At 40.4% G+C, this 25251-nt stretch overlaps 1 protein-coding gene and 1 long non-coding RNA gene across 3 annotated transcripts in view; one reads left to right on the top strand and one right to left on the bottom strand.

Moving 5' to 3' along the window:
- Nucleotides 1-25251, top strand: part of LOC311603051 — a 58637-nt gene that overhangs the window by 27692 nt on the left and 5694 nt on the right. The window lies entirely within an intron of this gene.
- Nucleotides 21701-25251, bottom strand: part of SCFD1 (sec1 family domain containing 1) — a 64949-nt gene continuing 61398 nt past the window's right edge. The window contains exons 23-25 of the mRNA XM_084791814.1: nucleotides 25104-25169; nucleotides 23720-23788; nucleotides 21701-21889 (exon numbers count right to left, since the gene is read on the bottom strand). Of these exons, the coding sequence (XP_084647940.1) occupies nucleotides 21866-21889; nucleotides 23720-23788; nucleotides 25104-25169 (159 nt within the window). The 3' untranslated portion in view covers nucleotides 21701-21865. The remainder of the gene's footprint in view (nucleotides 21890-23719; nucleotides 23789-25103; nucleotides 25170-25251) is intronic.

The raw sequence follows: 25251 nt of genomic DNA on the forward strand, positions 1-25251 counted from the left end.
TACATGATGGCACAAAATACTTTGTTTTCCATCATTATGTCACTATGGTCCATAAGAACAGGAAGCTTTGCGTAGTGAAAGCACAGCAGTTAAGAATGCACAGTATGTGGGTCCCACAATATGTGGAGTAGGGACTACTTCTGACATGGATTCAGGCCTCCTAAAGTTGTTCACTTCTACCCTGGCGGCATGGCCTTCCCAGGCCACAGAGGAAGAGGTTACAGGTAGTACAGAGGACACTGGATAAGCAGAGGTCAGATGTTAGGGGAGGAGATCTTCCCTTACTAAGGACTAGGGGAGGGAGGAAAGGGGGATGAGGGAGGGGATGGAATCAGGAGGGGGTGAGGGAGGGGGTGGGATCAGGAGGGGGTGAGGGAGGGGACTTCAATCAGGATGTAAAGAATTCAAACTGCAGAACAAGCAGGAAGCTAATATTGCTAATCCCACCACATGGGAATAGCTCTGAGACTGGCTGAGATACGAAGGGTAGTACGTAGACAAGGCTTCATGTTGGTCACAGATTCTCTATGACTTATAGTTAGAGGCCATTCTTAGTATGGCATGAAGGAAGATTTGCAGATGTCTTACTTCTGCTTACACAATGAGCAGAGAACCAGACTTAAGTGCTCTGTACACCCTGCACACCTCATACCATCACAATGTTAGAACTGTATAATGCTGTGAGAAATTATGTTTTCAGAACAAAAGAACTGGACGCTGACCCTGGATCAAACCTGACAGGATTCATTCCTCTCAGCAAGCTGGATGCTGACATCCTGCATCCTCCATGTTCCAGCCCCCAGGCACCTCAGGTGCTGTTTCCCACCAGAACAGGACAGCTTCCAGGACAGCGTTGTAGAAAGCTTCTGGTCCCAATTGGTTCAGCAGTTCAGACTGTCCCACATAGGACTCCTATTAAGCCTGGAATTTCACAACTTTTGAAAATGGACCACAAATGCTATCCCTGGCTTACTTAACCATTTTCCCCATTTCTTTTTGCAGGGGGGGGGGGTGGCGCGGGAGGGCTTCAAAGGAATTATTTGCCCTAAATCAGCCTGAAGAAACCTTAAGAGAAAAATATCCCATTTCCTCTAAGAGGGGGGGGCGGTGGATAGCTTTCTGTTTACTCTCTTGGTCTACAGATGCTCATTTTCATTGGGAGTTGGTTATAAGTTATTATTGGTCTTTTACAGAGAGGAAACTAGGTTTGACTCAGGGACATATCTCTTTTCCTTTATCTCTCTTTTGTAGGTAAGGAGATAGGAGCTGAAAAGAAACAAAGGGGGTTGTAGAAATATAGAGGGAGGATAGAACAAAAGGTAGATTGTTGAATCTACTCCTCATCTCAAAGCCCTAACTGTTACTCACAAATAAGGTTATTTTTTAATTCAGTGATATTGATACAAATCATGCTCATGTGAAAAACTAGTTTTATCACAATAATATGTATTCTGGGTCTACTAGATAGATATGTTTCTATCGATATATGAGGTAAAATAGTTAAATAAGGTCTTCAAAAGCCTCAGAGACCTACAGAACATGGCATTTCAAGATGTTTTCATTATTCTAAAGATTCTTTGACAAGATAAGCTAACTCCTGGAAACACCCAGTCTGCTTCAAAGAAGAAGATGAGCAACAAAGAACCTCCTTATGGAGTTGGCTTCAAATGTGGCAAACTGCCACTGGGAAAAATGTCCTCATTTCTGCCACAGACAGAATTCTGCCTAAAAATGGGCAAGTTTAGATGCAGGCAGAGTTGATAGCCAAACTCTGCCAAGACAGAGAGTAAACAAATCCTCAGTAGCTCCTGTCTCGCAAATATGTCTGTCAGATATGTTGGGCCAGAAGGTTGAAGATGATGCTCCAACGTTATAGAGAGTGTTGGGTAACTGTTCAGGAAGTAAACTATCTTAGTCATTTTTTTTCTTTTTAGAACCTGCTGACTTGCACTCTGGGTTCACTCAAATATTTAACTTTTATTCCTTCTCAAGTCTCTGAAGGGGTTGAAGACCAGATAGTTTAGTCTTTCAGTTAAGGTTAGGGGTTAAGATGTTTCTAGATCAAGATAGATGTTTTAAGTTAATAGAGATGAGATATGATAGATATTAATCTCCATTCAGAAATTTAGACCCAACAAGATAAAGATATTTACTTCAAGTTTGCCAAATACAAATAGCCAAATCGCCGTGAATGTAACATTTATATAATTCCAGATTGTCTTGTGGTTCTTCCTGCTGTATGTAGTTTATTTTACCCATGTGTAATAATATAAATGTATATGTTAAAAAAGAAATATAATAAATATATTAAATTAAAAAAGAACACATGGTAGTCTTGAGTGTGAGCTGAGCTATTTCAGGCAGTGGACATTGGTGGTGTGGGGCCTGATGGTGTATAGTGCAATGCACACGTGCTGGTCATATTTGGCTGTTGTGCATTCAGAATCCATTTTCTATGGCCAGCTTTTTCATGACCTCCACACTCAGTTTAAGAGGCTGTAATGAAACCATCACAGAACAACGAAGCAAAGAGGATTGTCCTTCCTTTTGGTGTTGGCACAGGGTTCCATAGCTTGGGTGTGCCACGATTTATCTAATGCTGGCTTGTCTTGAGCTGACATAACCAAAGCACTTCTATCAGGGACAGGAACTAGACCAGGCTGACGCAGCTCAGTTGGAGAGTCTTAGACTAAAGAAAGATGCTAAGAAAAAGCATCCCCTTTACGTACATCTACTCAGGGTTGGCATGGTAACTATCTGAAGCAAGACAACTGGACTGAGAGCCAATCAAAACACCAGACTGGGTCCCATTATCACCTAATTTTCTTAGAGCCTGCTATCTTGTTGACTGGCCTAACTGAACCTGAGAAGGATCCCATTATTACCAAAAAGTTTTCTTACAGCTGCGACTCTGTTATGACTTTAGAAACTCCATTTCTGAACATAGCTTACCTCCTCATATGTCATATAAAAGTATGGTGCTGCCTCCGATTTGGGGGAAGTTATAAATTTGTTTTTCCGTCTCTGAAACTGTAGCTTCCAGAGTACCCTGAGTCTAGAGATGTTTAATAAATGCTTACTTGGTTGACTGGCTGGATGAATGAATGAATGAATGAATGCAAGCGCACGGGTACTTTGATGCAGAGTCAAAATGAGGGGGTGTGGCTCAGATTGCCTTTACGTTTTCTGTAGGGACCAGACCCCCGCTGAGCCACCATGGCTAAACAGGCCCTCAGGCAAAAGTGCCATGGTAGGAATGTTTTCTGTTCTGTAATTTCTCATTTCAGATGGCAGAGTCTCAACTCAGATCTCTTCCTTTAAACACCACTGCTCTCTAACTGAGCAACGTCAGACAGGTCTACCCTTACATGCCTTCATCTGGAAAGCGGGGAAGACGTGGCTTAGCTTCTTAGTGTCCTTACTAGGCTTGGATGAACTCACATGGGGGAGGACCTAGCAGAGTCCATGACAGATAGCAGAAATATTCGTTATTTTCTTACTCTTTCTGTTGTAAGGTTGACCCATGCAATTGGCCACTGTTGATTTTGATATGTTCGTTAGTGACAGGGATGCAGCCTTAGAGGTCAGATTTCTGTCACTTTGCTTAGAATCCTAGAAAGGTGAGGGTCATCGTACCATGCTTTTCTTAAAGGCAAAGATAACACAACCAACATTTATTGCGTATACCTGTATAATTACGAAGTTAACAGAACTGGGGGCTGGGCGAAGGCTCAGAGGTTGAGACTCTTGATTGCTCTTCCAGGGGACCTGGGTTCGGTTCCCAGCACGTGGCAGCTCACAATGCCTGCACCTCCAGCTCCAAATCAAATGTTCCCTTCTGACGTTCTCAGACTCCTGCACACACATGCACACACTCGGACGCACAAACATACCCAGAAAATAACACATTTAAAAAGTTAGTAGGACTAAACTCAAAATATTTTAGCATCGTAGCACACAAGTGATTTTAAAACACCAATTATTCTGAGAAAGGCTCATAAGTAATTGGTCAAATATAATTTTAATAATTTATTTAATTTTATTTCATGTGAATTGGTGTGAAGGTGTCAGATCACCTGGAACTGGGGTTGCAGACAGTTGTGAGCTGACATGTCAGTGCTGGGAATTGAACCCAGGTCCTTTGGAAGAGCAGACAGTGCTCCTAACCACTGAGCCATCTCTCCAGCCACCAGATATAATTTTAAAAAACCACTCATTTTAGTATTTAACTTAGCATGCTGTTGGGTGGTAGCTTTTATTCTATAGTTATATCTTTTAGAAATACTTCATATTGAAATTTTCATACATTTATATGGGTATATCACCAATGTCCAGTTTAGCAGTTTTTGCAAAGGAGAATGGCAAGCATTTAAAGAATTTTATTAAATGGAAATCTTCCCAAGATATCTTAAGACAAAAAAGGAATCTTCGAAGTGTGTGGTGATTGTCTTGCTTGTTAACTGGCTTAAGAGATGTGAAGTGTGTCTGTGTGTCTGTGGGGCATTTTTCAGAGGTGATGGAGGAAAATATCCACCCTCAATGTGGGCAGTCAAGAGATAAGAAGTCTGAGGAAAAGGCAGTATGTGTATGTTTGCCTTCATTGCTGGTGATGAACCAGGGCTCTGCTGCCCCATCCTTCACATGCCAGGCTCTTCACCCTTGGCAACGCTCCAAGAAACTTGCAGGCTCTCAGCACCCAACTGTGACTGTTGAGGTGTCCAGTTTCTTAGACTGAGCATCTGTAGGGTTCTGTATCACACAAAAATCCATTATTAGATTTCCCTGCCCTTAACACATAAGACAATCTGATGAATCCCTTAATAATCAGTGTGTGTGTGTGTGTGTGTGTGTGTGTGTGTGTGTGTGTGTGTGTGTGTGTGTAACATCTGTTGTGTCTAATTAAAAGGTTAACAGAACTCGGAGCCAGAAGATGGTTAAAAGTTCTTGTTTGCCTTCTCCTCTTGGGTGTCTCCTCATGAGAAGGCTGCCTCATTTACCTAGGGCTTCTATTGCTGTGATAAAATACCATGATCAAAAGCACCTTTGGGAGAAAAGGGTTGATTTCAGCTTTCAGGTCACACTCCATCACACTCCATCACTGAGGAGTCAGAGTAGGAACTCAAGGCAGGAACCTGAAAGCATGAACCGGAGCAGCAGCCATAGAGAAACACTGCTCACTGACTTACATGGTTTGCTCTCCCTGCTTTTTATGAACCCAAGGACCAGAGCCGGGGGGGGGGGGTGGGGTGGGGTGGGGGAGCAGGTGGGGGTGGGCGCTTGCACACCATCCACACTAGGCCATGTCCTCTCACATCAATTACTAAGAAAATGCCATGCAGCCTTGCCTATGGGCCAATCTTCTGTTTTATTGGACATTTTTTTCATATGATGTATTTTGATCATGTTTTCCCTTCCACTCAATCCCTCCCAGATCCTTCCCATCTACCCTATTTTATGTTCTTTTTCTCCTTCCTTTCAAAACATACAAATGATATATGAAGAAAAGGAAAAAAAAAAAAGGACCAAGGATCATCCTCCAACACACATACCCCCACATCCACAAAATTAAAATTTCAGATAAATGAATAGATCTAGAAAAAGAAATCATCTGAGGTAATTCAGATCCAAAACAACAAATATGGGATGTATTCACTTATATGTGGATGTTAGCTGTGCAGTCATTGACAAGCAAACTACAACCCATATCACCACAGAGGTTAGGTATAGAGTAAGGGACTAGGTTTTTGTAAATTTTATTTTTTTCTCTTTCTTTTATTGAAAATAGATATTTTTCATGTGTTATACTCTGATTACTGTTTTCCCCTCCCCCAGCTCCTCCCAAACCCTCTTGTTTTCTCCTCCTACCCAAATCCACACTTTTCTCTCTCTCTCTCTCTCTCTCTCTCTCTCTCTCTCTCTCTCTCTCTCTCTCTCATTAGGGAAAAAAACCAAGTCTCTAAAAAATAATAAGAAAAATAATATGCAGTCATCATCAACCCCTATCCAGACCTAGCCAAGGGACAGACTATTCTCCACATTTAAATGGCGACTGGGGACTGACTTTCACAGGAACTCTGGTGCCCCTTATTTGGCCATGTCCCCTTGATGGGGAGGCCCGATGGCACTTGGAGGAAGGATAGCAGACTACCAAGAAGAAACTTGATACCCTAGCATCATATTCAAGGGGAGGAGATCCCTATCAGTCACAGTCATAGGGATGGGGAATGGGGTGAAAGTGGGAGGGAGGGAGGAATGGGAGGATGCACGGGATGGGATAGCAATTGAGATGTAATATGAATGATTTTATTTTTCAATTAAAAAAAAAGAAGAAACGAGTCAAACACACACACACACACACACACATACACACACACACAAAGAAAAAAGAAAAATAAGATAATATAAAATAAAAAAAACAGAATAGCAAAAACAAACAAAAGAGAAAGATCCTCTCCCAAAAGAAAAAGAAAAACACATCCATTTACAGTTGGGTTTTGAGTTTTGTGCAGAGCGATAAGCGCGAGTCTACTTAGATTCCTTTATGTGTAGCCATCCACCTTGACCAGTACCAATTGGTGAAGATGCTGTCTTCCCCCAAGTGTTTATTTCTGGCTTCTTTATAAAAATTCAAATGTCTATAGTTATGTGGTTTTATGTTCTGGTCTTCAGTTAGATTCTATTGGTCAATGTATCTGATGCCGTTTTTGTTTTCTTACTATACTTTTGTAGTTGTACAACTTGAAATTGGGAATGGTGATCTCTCCAGCAGATCTTTTATTATTCATAATTGTTTTAGCTGTCTTGAGGTTTCATGTTTCCATATGAAGCAGAGAATTTTCCTTTCAAGATCTGTGAAAAACTGTGTTGTAATTTTGATGGAGATTTAATTGAATCTGTGGATTCAATCCTATCAATCCATGAGCGTGGAAGATCTTTCCATCTTCTGACATCTTCAGTTTCTTCATCAAAGATAGAACGTTTCTAATCATGTAAGTCCTTTACTTGCTTGGATAGAGTTATCCCAAGCTATTTTATATTACTTGAGGCTACTGTGAAAGGTGTTGCTTCCCTCAATTTTTTTGCCTCAATCTGTTTGACATTAGTATATAGGAAGGCTATGTCTTTTGTGAGGCAATTTTGCATCTAGTTACTTTGTCGAAAGTGTTTATCTGCTATAGGAGTTCCCCAGTGAAATTTTTAGGGTCACTCATGTATACTGCTATCTTGCCTTCAGTGACTGGGCTTCTTCCTGCCATCTCTTGTACTCTGTAAACCAGGCTTACCTGTGAGGCTTTTGTTTGAATTCCTACATTTTTCATTTCCGGTTTTACCTTGCTTTAGGTTTTCTTTAGTGACTCTATTTTTACTTTCAGAGCTCAAATTGTTTTCTTCACTTCCTTCCACTGCTTATGGTTTCGTTAATGGATTTATTCATGACCTACTTAGGGCCCTTGGTCATATTCATACGAGCTGTTTTGAAGCCCTTGTTTTGTGCTTCAGCTCTTTTACATTTTTCAGGGTCTACTATAGTAGGGTTGCTGGGTTCTGATGGAGCCACGCTATCCTGGCTACTATTCACTGGCTTCCTATGCTTGTGTCTAGGCATCTGGGTTTGGAAAGGTTGTGATTCTAGGTGCTAATGCCTGAGCTTGTCTTTGTTGGGTGGGTGTTTCATTGCTTGGTTTCTGTTTCCCTCTCTGGACCTTAGGCGGGTGTGGTGGCTGTGGGTTGTCTGGTAGGGCGTGCTTCTGAGTCTGCCTGCTGGGGCCACTGTGCGTCCTGGGTAGAACGTGTTGCTGGGTGTTGGGAGCTGACATGAAAGAACGGGGAATGGGCTAGAAGAGGGACCACGGAGGGGATCCACAAGACGGAGGAGAGCCGGGACTGCCCCCAAGGATCTGCAGAGTCTCCAGTGGATGGAGTCAGGGAGGGAGGATGGGAGTTCTGCTGCAGGCTGTGTGGATGAGGCTGGGGAACTGGAATTGGACGGGGCCGGGAGGAGAGAGAACATCACCCGCCTGCTTCCCAGGCCAGCGCGGCGAGCAGTTTTCCAGGCGGTGTGCACATCTAGTGTTGGTGGCTGAGACAAAGGGTTAGACTGAGAGAGGAGGGATGAATGAGATCTGCAAGGTCTACGGAGAATGAGGGCAGAGAGGAAGGCTAGGCAGCAGCAGGTGGCCTGCACCGGGGCTGGGGGTGAGACCCCAGGGAACTGGAGGACAGGAAGGAGAATGAAAGATCCATTACCTACTTCCCAGGTCAGCAGGACCCATCTGCTTCCCCAGGTTAGCATGGCCTGTGAGTTTGCAGGTAGTGTCCATTTGCTGCTTTTTTGAAATTTGCAGTGCCTAACTTATGTGTCACGTCACTACGCAGTAACACACCAGCTCTTCTTTGTCCTGTGTATTGATGACCCAGTTCCCACTCATCAAACTTTCCTACACGTCCTCTTTCCTCTCAATTTCCTTTCTCAATTTCTGCCAGATTATTATTTTTCAGATGACACATGTGGTGACCACGAGGTACACGTCTTTATGTGTCTTAATCATTTACTTAACACAATGTTCTCTGGTTCCATGACGGACAAATGACAGGAGTTCATTCTTTCTTGTGTGTATGTACCTCAGCGCCCTTACCCAACCATAATGTAGGTACATAATTTTAGACGCTCTCTAAAATACTGATTTCATTTTCTTTGAATACAGACCTCAAGTATATAATATGCAAGTAGAATTTCTACGTCACAGGGTAGTTCTGTTTTTAAATGAACCAACCTAGATGTCCAACAACATATGAATCCTGATGAAAATATAGTAAATATACACAGTGGAATATTATTACGCTATAAAGGAAAAACTAAACTTCAGGAAAATGGGTGAAGCTATAAAGTATAATATTAAGTGATGTGACACAGACACAGAAAAAAGTCACATGTTCTCCCACATATACAGAATGTAACCTATAATATATATATTATATATAATATATGTATATATATGAGTGTTTGTGTGTAAACAAGTGTCTAAAATTTAGAAAGGAGATCAACTGAATTAATATTAGGTAAGGAAGGATGGAATGCAGGAAAAAGGACATGTGAGTCATGAAAGGATATAAAGTTATTTTTTTTCTAGTTCCAATTCCATCATAATTTTTATTTCTTTTTTTTTTTTTTTTTTTTGTGCTGGGTATATGAATTAAACTTTCTGAGTACTGAAGTAGTAAGAACAGTTTTGCCCTGCGTGTGCTACTCCCCTGAGGCGGTAACTGTGAACACTGGGCTTTCTTTTTTATTCTGCTAACCATCGGTGCCACAGGGACTACAGACAGCTGGCCACCAAATACATTTTTTTTTGCATTGACCCACTTGGAAAAAGTGATTTTAAAAATTTGTTATTTTAAAATTTTTCATCTAATATTACCTCTATTGATCTCCTTTCTAAATTTTAGATGACATTCACCTGTTTACACAAAACGCCATGCTCACAAACATGTCTACATTATATGTTAGGTTCCATATATGTGCGAGAACATGTGATTTTCCCCCACCAAGGGGTTTTGTAACCTGACATTATTGCTATTTTAAATGGTGCTGCTTTTTTGATTTTTAAAAATGTATTTTACCTTTATGTGTGTGTGTGTGCCTAAGTGCATTCATGTGCACCATGTGTGTGTAAGTGTCTGTGGAGGCAAGACGTGGGTGTTGGGTCCCCCGGAACAGGTGTTGAGCCACCTAGTGTGAGTGCTGGGAATGGAAGCTGCATCCTCTACAAGAGTGCTGAGTGCATTTAACTGCTGAATTATCACTGCAGTCCCAGGTATTATTGAGACGTAGTCTCCCTGGGTAGGCTAGGTTTGCTTCAAATTCACTATGTAGCCCAGGCTGGCCTCTAAATCACAATCCTTTTGCCTTCCTCTTCTAAGTGCTGTCACAACAGACATCTATCATGACACCAGACCTGCTTTAAAAAATTTTTTTTCTATTTCAGGTAATTCACTGTTGGAACATACAATTGCATACTGAATGTTGCTAACCTGATTTTGTGAGTGTGTGAGTGTGTGTGTGTGTGTGTGTGTGTGTGTGTGTGTGTGTGTGTGTAAACTGACTAAGCTATCTCTATCCCCCACAAGCCCCTATGTTCTTTTTTGCTTTCATTTCATTACTTTCTGCCTTGTCTTTCTTTCTGGATGCCTTCTGCTTTGGGGTTTGGCTTATTTCTTTTTATCTTTTCAAGACCTTATGGGCCTTTTTTTAGATCATCAGAGACCTCGGAGACGATACTTTCAGGACTACACGTATAAACTCACCTCCAAGTTCCCAAGCTGTGTCCTAAAGGGACTGCCAAGTTGTACTTTCATTTTCATTGAAATCTACGAATTTAAAAATTCTCTATTTTTTTTTGGGGGGGTAGCAATAATTGAAGAGTACATTATTTAGTACTTATTTATTTTTATTTAATATTGATTTCTAATTTTGTTCATGGTATTCTGATGAGGTACAAGAAATAATTCCATTTTTTAAAATATTTGTTAGGATATCCTTCATGGTCTAAAATGTGATTTGTTTAAGAAAAAGTTCTGTGAGTTGGTGAGAAGAATGTGTTTTCTGGATATGTTGAACTGAATATTCTGTGGGTGTCTGTTGATTCCATTTGACCTGGCTGATGTTTCTTTGTTAATTTTATTTTTGTCTGAGTGAGCTATCTATTGATGAGAGCAGGTTGTTGAGGTTGTCACTATTAAGTCTCTGGAATTCTCTGTCCTTTTCTTATGAAATCAGGTTACCAACATTCAGAACATATATATTTACAATTGTTGTATTTTTATTTTTTTATTAATTTTAATCATGTTTATGTGTGTATGTGCCTAAGGTATCTGAGGAGTCCAGAGATGTTGAATCCACCAGAAATGGGATTATAGGCAGGTATGAGCTCCCTGGTGTGGATGCTGGGAAGTGAACTCATGTCCATCCAACACAAATACACTCTTCACTCTCCAGCCCCGATAACTTTTAAACCATCATCACTATTGTTGTTATCATCATCTTCTTCTTCTTATCTTTCTTTTCTTTTCTTTCTTTGTTTGTTTGTTTGAAACAGGGGCTCACTATGGAGATCTGGTTGCCCTGGAACTAATTATATAGGAAACACTGGCCTTGAACTGACAGAGATATTCCTATCTCTGCCTCACAAGTGCTAGGATTAAAAGCATGTGCCATGATACCCAGCTTGTTTAATATTTAACAAGTTTCTTTACTAATTTTGTTTTTTTCATATTTGTTTATGTGTGTGAATATACTCACAGGAGTGCCATGACATGTGTAGAGATCAGAGGACAACTTGTAGGCGTTGGTTTTCTTGTTCTGCCATGTGGGTTCTGGAGATTGACTATCTGGCTTGGTGGCAAGTGTCCTTTCCCATGGTGCCACCTTGCTGGCCTGTAACTTGTTTTGAAAGTGACTTTCTCAGATATGAGTTGAGCTAGTATTGCTTGTCTTGTGCATCACATTTGTTGGCGTATATTGTTTTCCATCTTGTCACTACTAGACTGTGTGTCCCTGTCAGTGAAATCTTTGTTTCTTGTAGAGAACAATACTTGTATCTGGTTTTTAAAAACCACCACATCCTTTTATTGGAGAATTAAGACCTTGTGTGTCTTTGAAGATAGCATGATCATTCCTGTTAATTAATTCCCTAATTGATTTGAATATTGTTTTGGTTTTTTTCTTTGTTCCCTATTCATATCAGGGGCTTGTTGGTTTACTGAGAAGACATAAATGATTTTATCTCTTTTTTAAATATTTTTTTGTGTCTAGATGTAGTATTTTGTTGGCCTTATCATGGCCCCCTAATCATCTTTCTTCTGCTTGATATGACCTGCTAATGATGTTTTTCACTGTGTGTTTTATTTGATCCACTGAAACTTCATTTCCAAAATTTCTGTTTTTTTACTTCAGTTTCCCCACTGAATTCCTCATCTATATTGCTCACCTTCTCATCTGCTTTAAATTTTATTGAGCGTATCATGATTGACTTCCTTTCTTCATTCATCTGCTTGCTTATCTTCTCTTCGAAGCCAGTGATTTCTTGTCCTGGTGGCCTTCTGAAGTATTTGTCCAGCACTTCAACCATTTCTGTATCTTTTGATTTGTTAATTGGGGAGCTATGATCTCTTAGAAGCAACACTTTCTTGTTTATATTTTCATGTTTCTGTGTCTCTGATCTGCAATTTGCCCATCTGTGGGCATGCATATCTCTTCTGGTTTTATCTTGAGGTCTCAGTGCATTGCTTTTTCTTAAGGGCTCAAACTTCAGTGTCCCCCATTGAGGAGAAAACAAACTCTGTAACTGCAACACCAAACCAAATAATATATTTAAGATTAGAAAGACACTTAAAATTAATTAAAGCTAACTGCTATCCTATCAATAACCACAGAGGATGGCATAATTAGAATGTGCTATGAGGTTAACGCAAGCCTGGGGGAGCGGAGGACTGCAGAGGGGCTCAGTTGACAAAGTACTTCTGCTAAAGCACGAGGAGCTGAGTTTGACCTCCCAGAATTCACTTTAAAAAGCCAAGGGCTGTGTTGTGTGCCTGTAGCTGCAGCACTCGGGAGATGGAGAAAGGAGGTGTTCCTTGGGCTTGCTGGCCAGCCAGTCTAGCAGAATCAATACGCTCCAGGTTCAATGGGAAACTCAGCCTTAAAAATGATGTTGTGAGTGATTGAAGAAGACAACTGATGCTGACCTCTGGCCTCCACATGTACACTTGCATAAACACGTATACACATGGACATACATACACATATTATATGATACACACACACACACACACACACACACACACACACACACACACACACACACACATACCCACTAATACAAGAAGGGAGGAAAAAAGGAAGAAAAAGAAGAATTAAAAATAGAAACTAAAAACAAATGCCACAGAGCTAAAACAACAAAATGTTGGAGTGGCCTCTTGCTAGGTCCTCTAATACTGGGTAGGTGGGTAGAGAGGATGGAGTCTTTTGCCTTTCTTACCATTTAGATCTCTACGAAGCCTGGCTTGGTTAGGGGTCAGATGTCTGACAGATACTCACTGCTGACCATACTGAGATGAGCTTTGCAGCCTGTGAGCTGGGAAGTTCCTCTATGACCTGGAGACTCTCTCGTTCATTTACTCTGGGGTGGCTAGTGTTCTGGTCAAAGGACTCCTGGATGTGATGTCCCTGGGATGGAGGAAGAAGGCTGAGCACTAAGATCTGTATGGGAGGACTCAGGGATTTCAGGTCCTGTTCAGCATCAAATATCATACAGTGGTAAGAAGCTGTGCAAGTCACAGACTCCAGCAGAGCTCTCAGTTCCACCAGCAGTGATCTAAAGGACAGGTGGCTCTAATGAGGCCATATTCTGACTTTATTCTCTGGGCAATTGGTGCCCTGTTATTATCAGGGAAGATGGCCTGCTTATTGCACCAAGAGTTAGTCTGCCAACCATCACACCTGTCATTTGCCCAAGCCAGCTCTCCTCCTGGGCAGGCGTCTGTGTGTCTGCATCCAGTCTTCCTCCCTTAGGTGTTTGTCTCCCACCCAGAGTCTCTGATAGTTGCCCCTCTGACTTGTGGTTTCACTTATTTTCAATTCTATAATCATAGACAAGGACTCTCTTGAATGCTGACCCAGTCATACAAATTGCCCAACTGGCTATGAGCTTGTCAGCTTGTCCCATGGGGTCTGCAAGCATCTTTCCAAGAAGGCAGCCTGGCTCACCTTGTGAGGTTTTCCCTCTCCACGCACATGCACACTTGGGGGTGGGAACTGTGATGGTTGAAGCCATTGAGCCACGTGTTTTGCTGTACCATTCTTCCTTTCTTTTGATGCAGGCTGTCCTGGAACTCACGTTGTAGACCAGGTTAGCCTTGAAATCACAGAGATTCCCCAGCCTCTGCCTCCCAGGCGCTGGGATTAAAGGCGTGCACCATTCTGGTATATGATTTTCAGCTGTCCTAGCACATTCCTATGATTTCCAAACTCTTCTCTCTCTCTTCGGGATAAAGTCCAATCACCACCTCGCATAAAAGACCTAAATGCTTCATTTTCCATTTCTTTCGGCATTGCATCTTATCTGATACTCGTTTCTGCTTATATTTTCTATGTAAATGTAGTTATTTTAAAATTCTTAATATTAAAGACATGAATTGTTTGTACAGCGTATCTGTCTTTTAATTACACTCACTAGTGAGTTTTATTCTTATTCATTATAAGATGATCTGGGGGAGAGCTGGTTAAGCCTCACTGGTGTCTTTGACCTGCCCCTGTGTATTTATTTCTCCTCTTTAGGCTGTTATCTGTTTTATGCCTGTGAATAAGCTTCTCCCTAGCCTGTTGACATTCTCATGGCCCTCGTGAGTTCCAGTAACCTGGAAATTTGCCCCTGTAATGCATTTTGTGTTTCTGGAAGTAGTCTCAGTCCCTCCTCCTTTGTCTTGTTTCCTCTTGGCTGTCAATTTCTGAATGACCCATTTGAACTCTCTAAATGTTTTCTGTTTATTTGCCTATTGATTAGGCATCTCCTGTGTTCTTTTAAAAATTGCATTTGTTTCTTGATTGTGTGTGTGTATGCCATGCTGCACATGCAGAGGCCAGAAGATACCGTGTGGAATCTGTTTTCCTCTTCCAGCACGTGGATTCCACAGATGAAACTCAGGTCATCAGGCTTGGTGGCAAGTGCCTGATGACCTAATGACGTGCATTTGGGTGAATGTCCAAGCTTTTAACAAATTACTGTTACTGTTGCTCTCTTGAGATGTAGCAGTGAAAATCCAGGAAGAAAAGACCAGGGTCAAAAAAAAAAAAAAAATCGGGAAAATGACTGTGGCAGGCAGGTCAAGCTTGTATTACAATCAGCACACTCTCTGGAGACAGCTAGGGCCCACACAGCAGCCCCTGGGTTGTCTGGTGTTTCCTGTCATGACACAGGTAGCTTGATTTCAGTGCAGCCACTTGCCCTCTTGAATTGCAGTCACAGTGGTGGGCTGAGGCTTCCATAAATATAAGAAGTTTAAAGCCAGGCACATGCTCAACCTCCTTTAGTCTCACTAAATAGGAACTTTTGAACTTTTGAAACCCCCTCATCCTGCTGAGTCCAGGGCAATTCAATAAAGTCAACTAGTTGCCACTTGGTTTTGCTGCTTAATTTACTTATTTCATAGGGTCACTTGAACAAATCAGAACCTTGGCTTCCAGATTCATTACTTACATGCCAAGTCAGTAGTTTCATTTGCTGAAGGTTTCCCCCTCACCCCAAAATGCTGTAACATTTCCAAAAGTTGTGAAAAACTGTCACCAAAATGATGATCTGGGTGGGGACATTTAGGTGCAGTTGTTTCTTCTTTTGAATATTACTTAAATAACATGAAATTTAAGGCTACAAGTTGAAACACCAACATTTGGGACCTGTCAGGATGTGAGCCCATAATGTGTGTCCTGTTTTAGGACAAACTTTTCTAGATGTCTTCTATTTTTTTTTAATAGTAAAAATTAACCTTTTTGATGGCGTATTAATACACATATCCCACCCCACCCTGAGTTGGTGGGTTTGTGTGAGCAGCTTAGGTCCCATGTTAAATGTCCCTTTGTACAGCTGTCACTGAAATTTTAAAAAGTGTGTGACTCTGGCTGACCAGTGAGCTGGATTGCCAGCCCCCACGTCCTTGCTAGGAAGCTTGGGGCAGTGCAAAGGGATGAACTGGGGGGGGGGGCAGTGGTATAGTCAGTCCTCTCTTTGGCTCTATCATGTGCCAAAAATTGTACTTAAGCTCTGAGTTGTACTTAAGTTCTCTGACTTTGTTTCCAGCTATACAATTGGAGCCTTTCCCATGAATTCCAGCTCTGCTGAAATTCCCTGAGACCAATTGTCTAAGGAGAAGCACATTTAGGGAGGCAGACAAAACTATTTCTGAGCCAGCAAGTTGTACCAGCATATCCAGTTGGGTATGCTGGGACAGGCTATGTTGATCTGTCTAGTCTGTATGACCCTGACAATATTAAGGATAACCATGCTGGTAATCCATTCCAGGATGAGTAGAGGGAGCTATGGGAAGTCTGAGAAAGGCCAAGGTTTTCCCAAAGAGTTATACAAAAAGAGGTCTATGAATTGTTACAGCCTATGTTTCTACCGCAAAACCTTTGAAATAACCCTCTTTACCTCTAGCAAGACAAAGTATTTGTGTGAATCTAAGGCAACCTTGAAAATATTGTTTTAACTTTTTTGAGATTTTAGTATTATAACATTTCTCCCTTCCCTGTCCTCCCACCAATTCTTCCCATACATTCCTCCTTACTCTCCTTCAAATTCATGGCCTCCATCTTCACTGTTATTGAAAGCATAAATGTACATGCATGCACATATATATTCCAAAACATAAACTGCCTAGTCCTTACAATATTACTTATATTTGTTTTCAGGGATGACCATTTAGTATTGGGTAACCATTGGGGTGTTCTTCCTGGGGAAGACTATTTCTGCCCCTCTTAGCATCCCTCAGTTGTGTAGGGTTAAGGCCTCATGGGCTATTCCTGGTCCACATTGCACACTCATTGGTGTCATCCTTGTTTTCAGCTCATATTTAGGCAGTTGTCTTGGTGAGACTTTCTGGGTGCTGCTTCTGACAATTACTAGGAGACACAATCTCACAGCAAATTCCCTAATCCCCTGGCTCTTATAATCTTTCCACTCTGTCTTCTGCAATGTCCCTTGAGCGTTAAGCCCAGGAGAGTTTTGTAGATGTATCTATCCATTGGGTCTGAGCTCCATAATTCTGTATTTTGATTGGTTGTGGTTTTCTATATTGGTCATTTGCTGCAGAAAGGAGTTTCCTTGATGAGGAGTGAAAACTACACTTATCTGTTGGTATAAGGACAAATGTTAAGACTGATGTTAGGACTTCTGCTGGTTTAGTAAACTAGTGATACAGATTTTCCTCCAGTATCCACTTCATTAGTACTGAATACATAGCTGGTTTTTCATTACCAGGCACGGTTTTTCTTTTGTTGAGCAGGTCTAAGTCCAATTAGCGAGCTGCTGATTACCTCCAAGGTCCGTGTACCACTATGATACCCTTAAGGGTTATTGTGCCAACCATCGATGTGATTCATAGGTGTCATAGCTGGGTAGGAGTGTTGATTTCGTCCTTTTGATGGAAGCTTGCATAGTGCCTTCTGGTACCATGAAAACTAATCCTGAGAGAGGAGGCATTCTAGTCACTTCCAGCTAAGGGTGTCTGCACCCTGTCTGATATGTATGTTGTCTTCAACAATAGGGACATACCTTCTACTTCTTGGGGATAAGCAAAGTTAATGGCAATAGGCTGTATGTACTGAAATCACCAACTATTAATGGATTTGGGTTAATCTGTTTTTATATCCCATAGATATTTTTAATGAAGTTGGACATGCCAGAATTTGGTGCATTTATGTTTTGGACAGTGATATCTTCTTGGTTAACTGTTCTCTTAAGTAGTGTACCTCTTTATTTCTTCTGTGTTTTAGTTTGAAGTCTATTTTGTCTTATATTAGGATAGTGGCACCTTCTAGCTTCCTGGTCCCATTTGGTTGAAGTACTTTTGCCCACCCTTTTACTCGAAGGCAATGCCTATCTTTAAAATGAAGATGTGTCTCTTGTAGGCAGCAGATAGATGGATTTTGTTTCTGGATCCATTCAGTCTATGCCTTCTGATTAGAGAATTGAGGCCATTGATATTTAGTTATTATTGAAATGTGTGTTAATTGTGGTTATGCTGTTGACTTTTTGGTATTTGTTTTATTAGTTAATTATTTATTTATTCATTTTACATCTGAATCATACCCCTCCCCCCTTTCCTCACCCTCTCTTCCCTATTGCCCTTCCCCTATTCCTTGGAATAGGGAAGGCCCTATCCACCCACCCCAGAGCATCAAGTTACATCAGAACTGTTGTTTGTCCTCTTCCCCTGTGGCCTGGTAAGGCAGTCCCTTCAGGGGGTCATGGGAACTGACTGAAAAACAGACAACAGAGTCCATAGTAGAAGTCCAATGTGCCACAGAGCCATGTGTTTGTTTTCAATGCTATTTTTCTGGCTTCCTTTTTCTTTCCACAATTCCTCTGCTATACTTATTCTTCTCCTCAGCCTGGAATAATGCTTCCTATTATTTTCTTTAGGTTTGGTTTGTTGAATATAATTCTCTTAGTCTGCTTATGTAATGGAAAGTTTTTCTCTCCTTCAGTCATGGCAGATAGTTTTGCTGGGTATATTATTTTAGGTTGGCTGTCATAGTCTTATAGGATCTAGAATCTGCTACTCCAGGCTCTTTTGGCTTTCAATGTTTCCACTGAGAAACCAGCTGTCATTTTGGTTTTAATTTATATTTTTTTCCTACAGCTTTCAATACATGTCAAGTATACTTAGTATTTTAACTATGATATGTCATAAGGATTTTTTGTTTTCTAGTCTCATCTAGTTGATGTTCTGTGTGCTTCTTCTACTTGTATGAGTGTGCCTATCTTTAGTTTGGGGAAGTGGTGGTGGGTTTTTTGTTGTTGTTTTTGTTTGTTTGTTTATGATCTTGTTAAAGAGCTGGTCTATACCATTGACTTGGGATTCTTTTTCATGTATGCTTATAATTCAAAAGTTTTTGTTTTCATGATGCCTCACATTTCCTGTTTTGTATGTGTTATGTGTTTTAAGTATTTATTTGTTCTAGATCCTTAAATTTTATCTTTGGGTCCTGATATTCTATCTTCTGCTTGAGTCATTCTACTTGTAAGGCTTTTACTTTGAGTTTTCTACTTGAGTTACTGTATTTTTCACTACCATCTTTAGTTTAACTCTTCAATGTTCTGATCCCCTGAATAAATTTTATTTTCAAGTGTTAGATTGTCATTTCCATCAGTCCTTTGCCCTAGGGGTTAGGTAGGTAGAATCCTGGCCCAAGAATAGAGCTCCTTTGTGGTCCAAGAATAGAGCTCATTTGTGGTGCAGGCAGAAAGGCCAGACTAGGTTGGTGTACCAGTTGTGGGGCTAGATCTGGTGGGTTGAGGATAAGATGGGAATAGGGAAATCAGGGCAAATCACTTGGTTAGACCCTAGAGCAGAATGTGTGAGAAGTCTGAGTACCAAGTTGGGTGGTTGGAAGCTATGTGGAAGAGATCTATGCGTGGTTGCAGGTTTGAAAATGCACATTTATTGGTAAAGCTACTTCTTTCCAAATGGTTATTTCCTGTATATTTTGTATAGTTTTTACCCAATAAAGATTTTTCTGAACAAATGATAGCCACGTTAACGTCTCCATTACTGAGGAAAAGGGCATATGGGTTAGCTCTTCAATAGAACTACTTGGTTGACTTGTCTCCAATAATATTCTCTGGAAGCCTTGCTCTAGTTGCTTTAGGTAGAACATGGCTTTACTTTGGTATAGGCAATGTGAGATGAAGCTGACCCCATGCCCTCTCCACTCCTCCATTTAGCTACAAGCATGTTGGATCACAACTCTTATAGCACAATACTGGGTATTTCCCCTGCAAGAAATCATCCTGAGCCATGAGCAATCAAATGCCATGTCAAGGACTACTTATCAAGGGGTGTGAGAAAAGGTAAAGCTTCAACTTAATTTGGAAGTTTTTGAATCTGTTGCGTCTCAGATGGCTAGCCTCTTCCTCTTGTGGTAATCACAAGAGCCTGGCGCCTTCTCCCACAGTGCTGATCAAGTCCCTAAACTGATTAAGCCCACTGGTCCTTACCTGAGCCTGTTTTCTTGGGAACTAACCTATGACAATTGGTCTAGATTTATTTCAGTAAATAAAAAAACAAAACAAAAAAGTGCCAGAATGTAGTATATTTTAGTAAATGCTTTTGAAAAACGTTTATGTAGGCTGTTGAGATGGCTCAGCCTGAAGTGCATTTTCTTGTTCAGTTTCTAGGATGTGTGTATGTGTAAAGTCAAATACTTCCTTCCCCATACACAAAGTCCTCTGTTAAACAAGATGTCCTTCTACTGACCGGAGCTGTGTAGCTCTTCTCTCTGCTATAGTGGTAGAGCCACCCGTTTCTCCTAACTCCTAAAACTGCCTCAATAAGAGATTATGATTTCTAGTTATACTGTCACTTAGCACAGAAGTCGAGGCAATCTCCTAAAGCTCCCCATTTTCTCTCTGCAGGTTCTACAAGATTTGTTAATTTTCAATATCTTAAAGGCAGCTACTCCATATATTCTGCTCAGCTTTAAAATTATCTATGCTGGAAGGGTAAATTTGATGATCACCACTCTATCTTGTTTCCCTATACTTCCTTGATATCTGAGGTCCTAGGAGTGATGCCTCTTTTTATCCTGAGATCGGGTTTTGTGTCTTTTCACTTTATTCTCATCAGTTTTGCTGTTTGTGCTTTTCTGCATCAGACAAGGTAACAGATTTGTTCTGCCCTGATAACAGACTTGCTTGTTTCAATAGATCTTTTCTTACAGTACAGGGTTAAAGTGTCACTGGGGCTGGCCTCTGGTGAAGCCTCACTGTGGATGAGGAAGAGATGCAAGTGCTTCTTCCTCTTGTGAGTCTAGTCATAGAGCAACAGCATCTGATTTTTTTGAGCTCATTTAACCTTAGTTACTATTCCTCACTCATTGTGGATTAGTGCTCACATGTGAGTTTTCAGAGAGACAGAATTAAGTTCACAGTACTCTGTCACTGATTCTGTCTCAGTAATTTTTTCCACATTAAGACATGTTTATATTAAAGAATTTGTTGTGTGTATATGGAGGTCAGAAAACCACCTTTGGAAATTCGTCCTCTCTTTCTACTATGTGGCTACTGGGGTCACATTAGGGTCATCAGGCTCGGCAGCAGGTACTTCATCCATGAAGACATCTCTCTGGTCCTTTTTCTGTTACATTAATTTTTTTCTAAGGAATGAAGAACATGTATCAAGATAGTTTCCTGCTCTTTTTAACCGTGTTTTTGAGTGATAAAGGTGACTTACAGCAGTGCATTTTAGTGTGTGGCATTATGCAGCCGTTCATTTCCGGGTTTCTCATAATGGGCTAGAAGTTATGTCTCTAATTTCCAACAGTGTTTTGAACTGTTAAATAAGTTACTGGATTCTGATGTTGACAGTGATGTGAAAAGGCTAAACATGATTTCATTTATTCCAGCAGCTTCATGGCAGGACCAGCATTTTAAATGCCTGCAGGTGCATCAGTGACTGAGGATAGAAGGTCTGTTAATACACACTTCCACAGTCTGTGCTTGCTCTGCACACACTTTGGCTGTGCATGTTTCATTCCATCTCACATAGATTTTGCTCCAGATGGTAACTATGGGCACTGTTGAACCTCAGTGCTCTGCTTCCTGGTGTCTGATTTGAAGTGAGTAACAGTGAACGAATAACTGCTGTTCTCTGCTGGTGCTGCACAGTTTTATTCTATGAACACCAGCTGCACCAGAGGAAGAAGACATATTGAAGTGGCTTTAAATTTTCCACCTAAAAAGCCAGAAGCAATGTGGGGAAATCACTGGAGGAGAGTGTTATAATGAAATATAAGTGGGGGATTCTCAAGTAATATTAGTGTATGACAACATCAGCTTTTACCAACTTCAACCGATACCTGTAAGCTATTTTAGTATCTTTACATAGGGCTTTCTTGTTTCCAATTTTCAAACAAGGATAAGCGAGGTATTTCTGAAGTGGTTTATTACTTTAATCAGTATATGAAGTATAGAATTTCTTGAAAAATTAATGATTCTGACAGGCTGCACTGGTAGGGAACTGCTATGGAGAGGGACACATCTGGCTTCTTTACATCTATCCAAAACGATCATCCCACTGCATTTCTTCTGTGTTATTTTTGTCCAAGTTGTGACAGCTTGAAATGAAAGAAGAAGATTATACATATAATTTTCCATTTTTGGATCACAAAAAACAGGTTTTCTACTTATTATATATTCTTAGAGTAATATATTTCAACAAAATAATTTAACATATGCTTTTCAGATGTAACACTGTCATGGCACATAAATGTAAACATTACAAATAAGCCCTGGGCATAAGTAATTGATATTAAACTTAGCATGAAACTATAAAGAGAAATGTAACTTCTTGTTTAAGTGCTAGCAGTCTGCCATATACTTTTATAATCCTATACGATATTCCTATATGATATATAAAAAAAAAAACAAAAGCCATTTTCAGTTTGGGAAGCCTATAAAAACTCCTATAGAACCAACTTTCTATAGGTAACAGTGTTAAGCCTTTAGCAAAAGCATAGAAATCAACTCCCCAGAGGCAGTGAAGAACAACTTAAGGCTAGAAGATTCCAGAGATGACAGAAGCCTAGGAGGGAAAAACAATAGATGACTCTCTGGCTTTTGTGGCTCTTGGCGCAGAGGTAGGCCACAGCTGATGTTATACAAGGCAGGCAGACCTGTGACAGAAATCCTGCAAGTCCTGGTCATCTTGCCTGAAGAACCAAAGCAGAGCTGAGGACAACAGGTTAGGGAGAAACCTCAGAAAGCAGTGCATGACAGATTCTCTGAGCACTTTTCCTGAATCTACCATGAAACCATCAGCTTCTCCTGGAAGGGAGAGACTGATTTGAGCTACTCACTGAACCTTGAAATCATAATCATACAAGTAATATTATATAGACTGAGCCATTTGTATTTAGAAGAGAAAGAGTATGTATGTATGTATGTATGTATGTATGTATGTATGTATGTATGTATCAATAATTAAAGAGGCCATGGGAGGGGTTAAAGAGAGGAAAGAGAGAGAGAAAGAGGGAAATGCTATAATATTTTAATTAGAATTTTAAATTAAAAACTGCTTAAAGTTTGAGTCCAACCAAATAACTGCTTAACGAATCCCTAAGTCAGTACTCTTTAGAGAAATGACATAGACTCACCAAAACACAAATCTATGGTACTCAGAAGGTTAAGGCAATACAAAAAACAAACAGAAGAACCTGGAAAATATAACATGTTCTATGGTGGAAGACAATGTAAAAAGGACAGAAACTACCCACAATTTCCAATTAACAGGGTTCTTGAAAGTAGCAATAACTACTGTTGGTGAAGTAAAAGAAAATATGCACACAAAGAAGGAAAAAAATATTAGCAGAGAAAACTAAAAAACAAAACCCAAAACAACAACAACAACAACAAAAAACAAATGAAAATCCTGGAATTGCTAACTACCTTTTTAAAGAGAACAGAAACAGAAGACTTATTAAAGCTCAAGATAGAAAACAAGTAGTTTACTTTGAGAAACAGAGTCCTGTGTGGGGACGAGTACACTCCACTATGGTTGCCATTAATTTTCAGAGTGAACATAATTATATCAACTGAGCATATATTGTTGATCAATAGAGGATTCAGAGCCCCAAATATGACCTACTTGACAATGTCAGGCATGGACAGCATACAGGAAATGCTGAATTCAATTTGGTCCACTTATAGACTCAATTTTAAATAATTACCTTTAAAAAAGAGTTTTAGATTGGGATTTGGCTGGGATTATTAGCTTTATTAAAATGTTACTTAGCAGAATTGTTTTATATCCATGGTGGAACTTTTAGCTAGATGAGGCTTTGTTTTAGTTGATTTAAATTCAATTGAGTAAGTGATAGCTTTCAATGGAGAGACTCAACAGCAACTGTGTTATGCGAAGAGAAGCAAACTAAAAAGGCACACTTTACCTGTTTTATGAACTGTGTAGCATTAAAAAGCTCACTGCAGCCATATAAAATATGCTTGCCTTGCTTTCCCTGTAAAAAGCAGACACAGAACTCAGATATAACTGTGCAATGAGAAATAGTATAAACATTCCCAGGAAAAGGAATTAGCCTGCTGGGCATTCTGGGGAGAGAGGCTATTTAAAAGTCTTTTGTCTGGAGGCGGTGTTGAATTTAAGGCGCACGTGTATGTGTGTGTGTCTGTGCGCGCGCGCGCGCGTGCGTGCGCACACACACACACTGCATAAACTAACAGAAATACAGTGGCAAAATGAGCACAAGGATGTTTTTTCCTCCCTTTTCCCCAGCTTGGCTAAGCTTCCTCAAGTGATGCAGTACTGTGTTTTCAAATCTTTTATATCATCTATATAACAGAAGAACAATAAATAGCTAAATGCTAAGCTAACCAAGTGTTCCAGTACAAACCTGTCCTTAGACTGCACATACTGCACATGCAAAATAAAGTCCTTCCTTGTGCAAGCTGGGGAGCCCCTGATACCGATACTTAAAATACATTAGTGTGCATGATGGAAGACACACAATCAAGTGAGACTCCTGGGAGTTATGTGTCTCGTTACATCAGCTTCTATTACTGCCACTTGAAATGAGGACATAAAGTATGACCAACTATCCTTTAACAACTGAGTAATCATAAAACGCCATTTTATTACTTAACAATACCTAGCTCTCCAGCTAATACAGATTCTTCAGTTATTATATAGATTTTATTTTATTTTGGTCTTCAAATTAGGCTTGCTGCTTCATGTGTGTTTTTGTTTTCTGTCACTTATGGCTTGGAGTCCGATTCTGTTTCTAATTTGCTCCATAATGCATTTTAGAAGTATGTTGCTGATATAAGTTAGTAAGATTCAAGTAAAGCATGTATTACTTAGGCACCTGCATTCTCATCACCTCAGGGCAGACAAGTCTTGGAAGAGGAGCCTGGGTCTCTAAGTACTTGAAGTGTATCAAGAGGGCATCCAAGGACTTAATATCAGTATGATATTTTATTTTATAGTCTAGTACAATTTTCATAGAAACATGAATATGATAAGAAAATAAGCACATTGGTAATTTTCTCTCCATATTGCATTTCTATCGTTTTGTAAGAGATGCAATCTTGACCTTGACTGGCTCCAAACTCCTGGCTCAAGTGACTGTCTTGTCTCAGCCTCCCAAGCAGCTGGGACTCCAGGCATGTGCCATTGTCTTGCTCACAAGCAGAACTTAGACTTTCCACCTCTTGGAAAGTAGTTATGCAATGTCAGGATAGGCGCTGGACAATGCTAATACTTTCATGACATGAAACTGACACCACCAATTACAGAGTGAGATGGCTCAACTGTACCTTTATGTAGTCAACCAGATTCTGATATTCGATATAGTTGCCTCCTCCTACCACAAAGACAATGGCCTAAAAATGCAGATAGAGGAAAAAGTGAAAAAGCGGTAAAAGCACTTTAGTTTTCAAGCAACACGGCGTTGGTCTGGAACCT

This window comes from Acomys minous, assembly GCF_964271855.1.
Source record: "Acomys minous genome assembly, chromosome: 8".
Lineage (NCBI taxonomy): Eukaryota > Metazoa > Chordata > Mammalia > Rodentia > Muridae > Acomys > Acomys minous.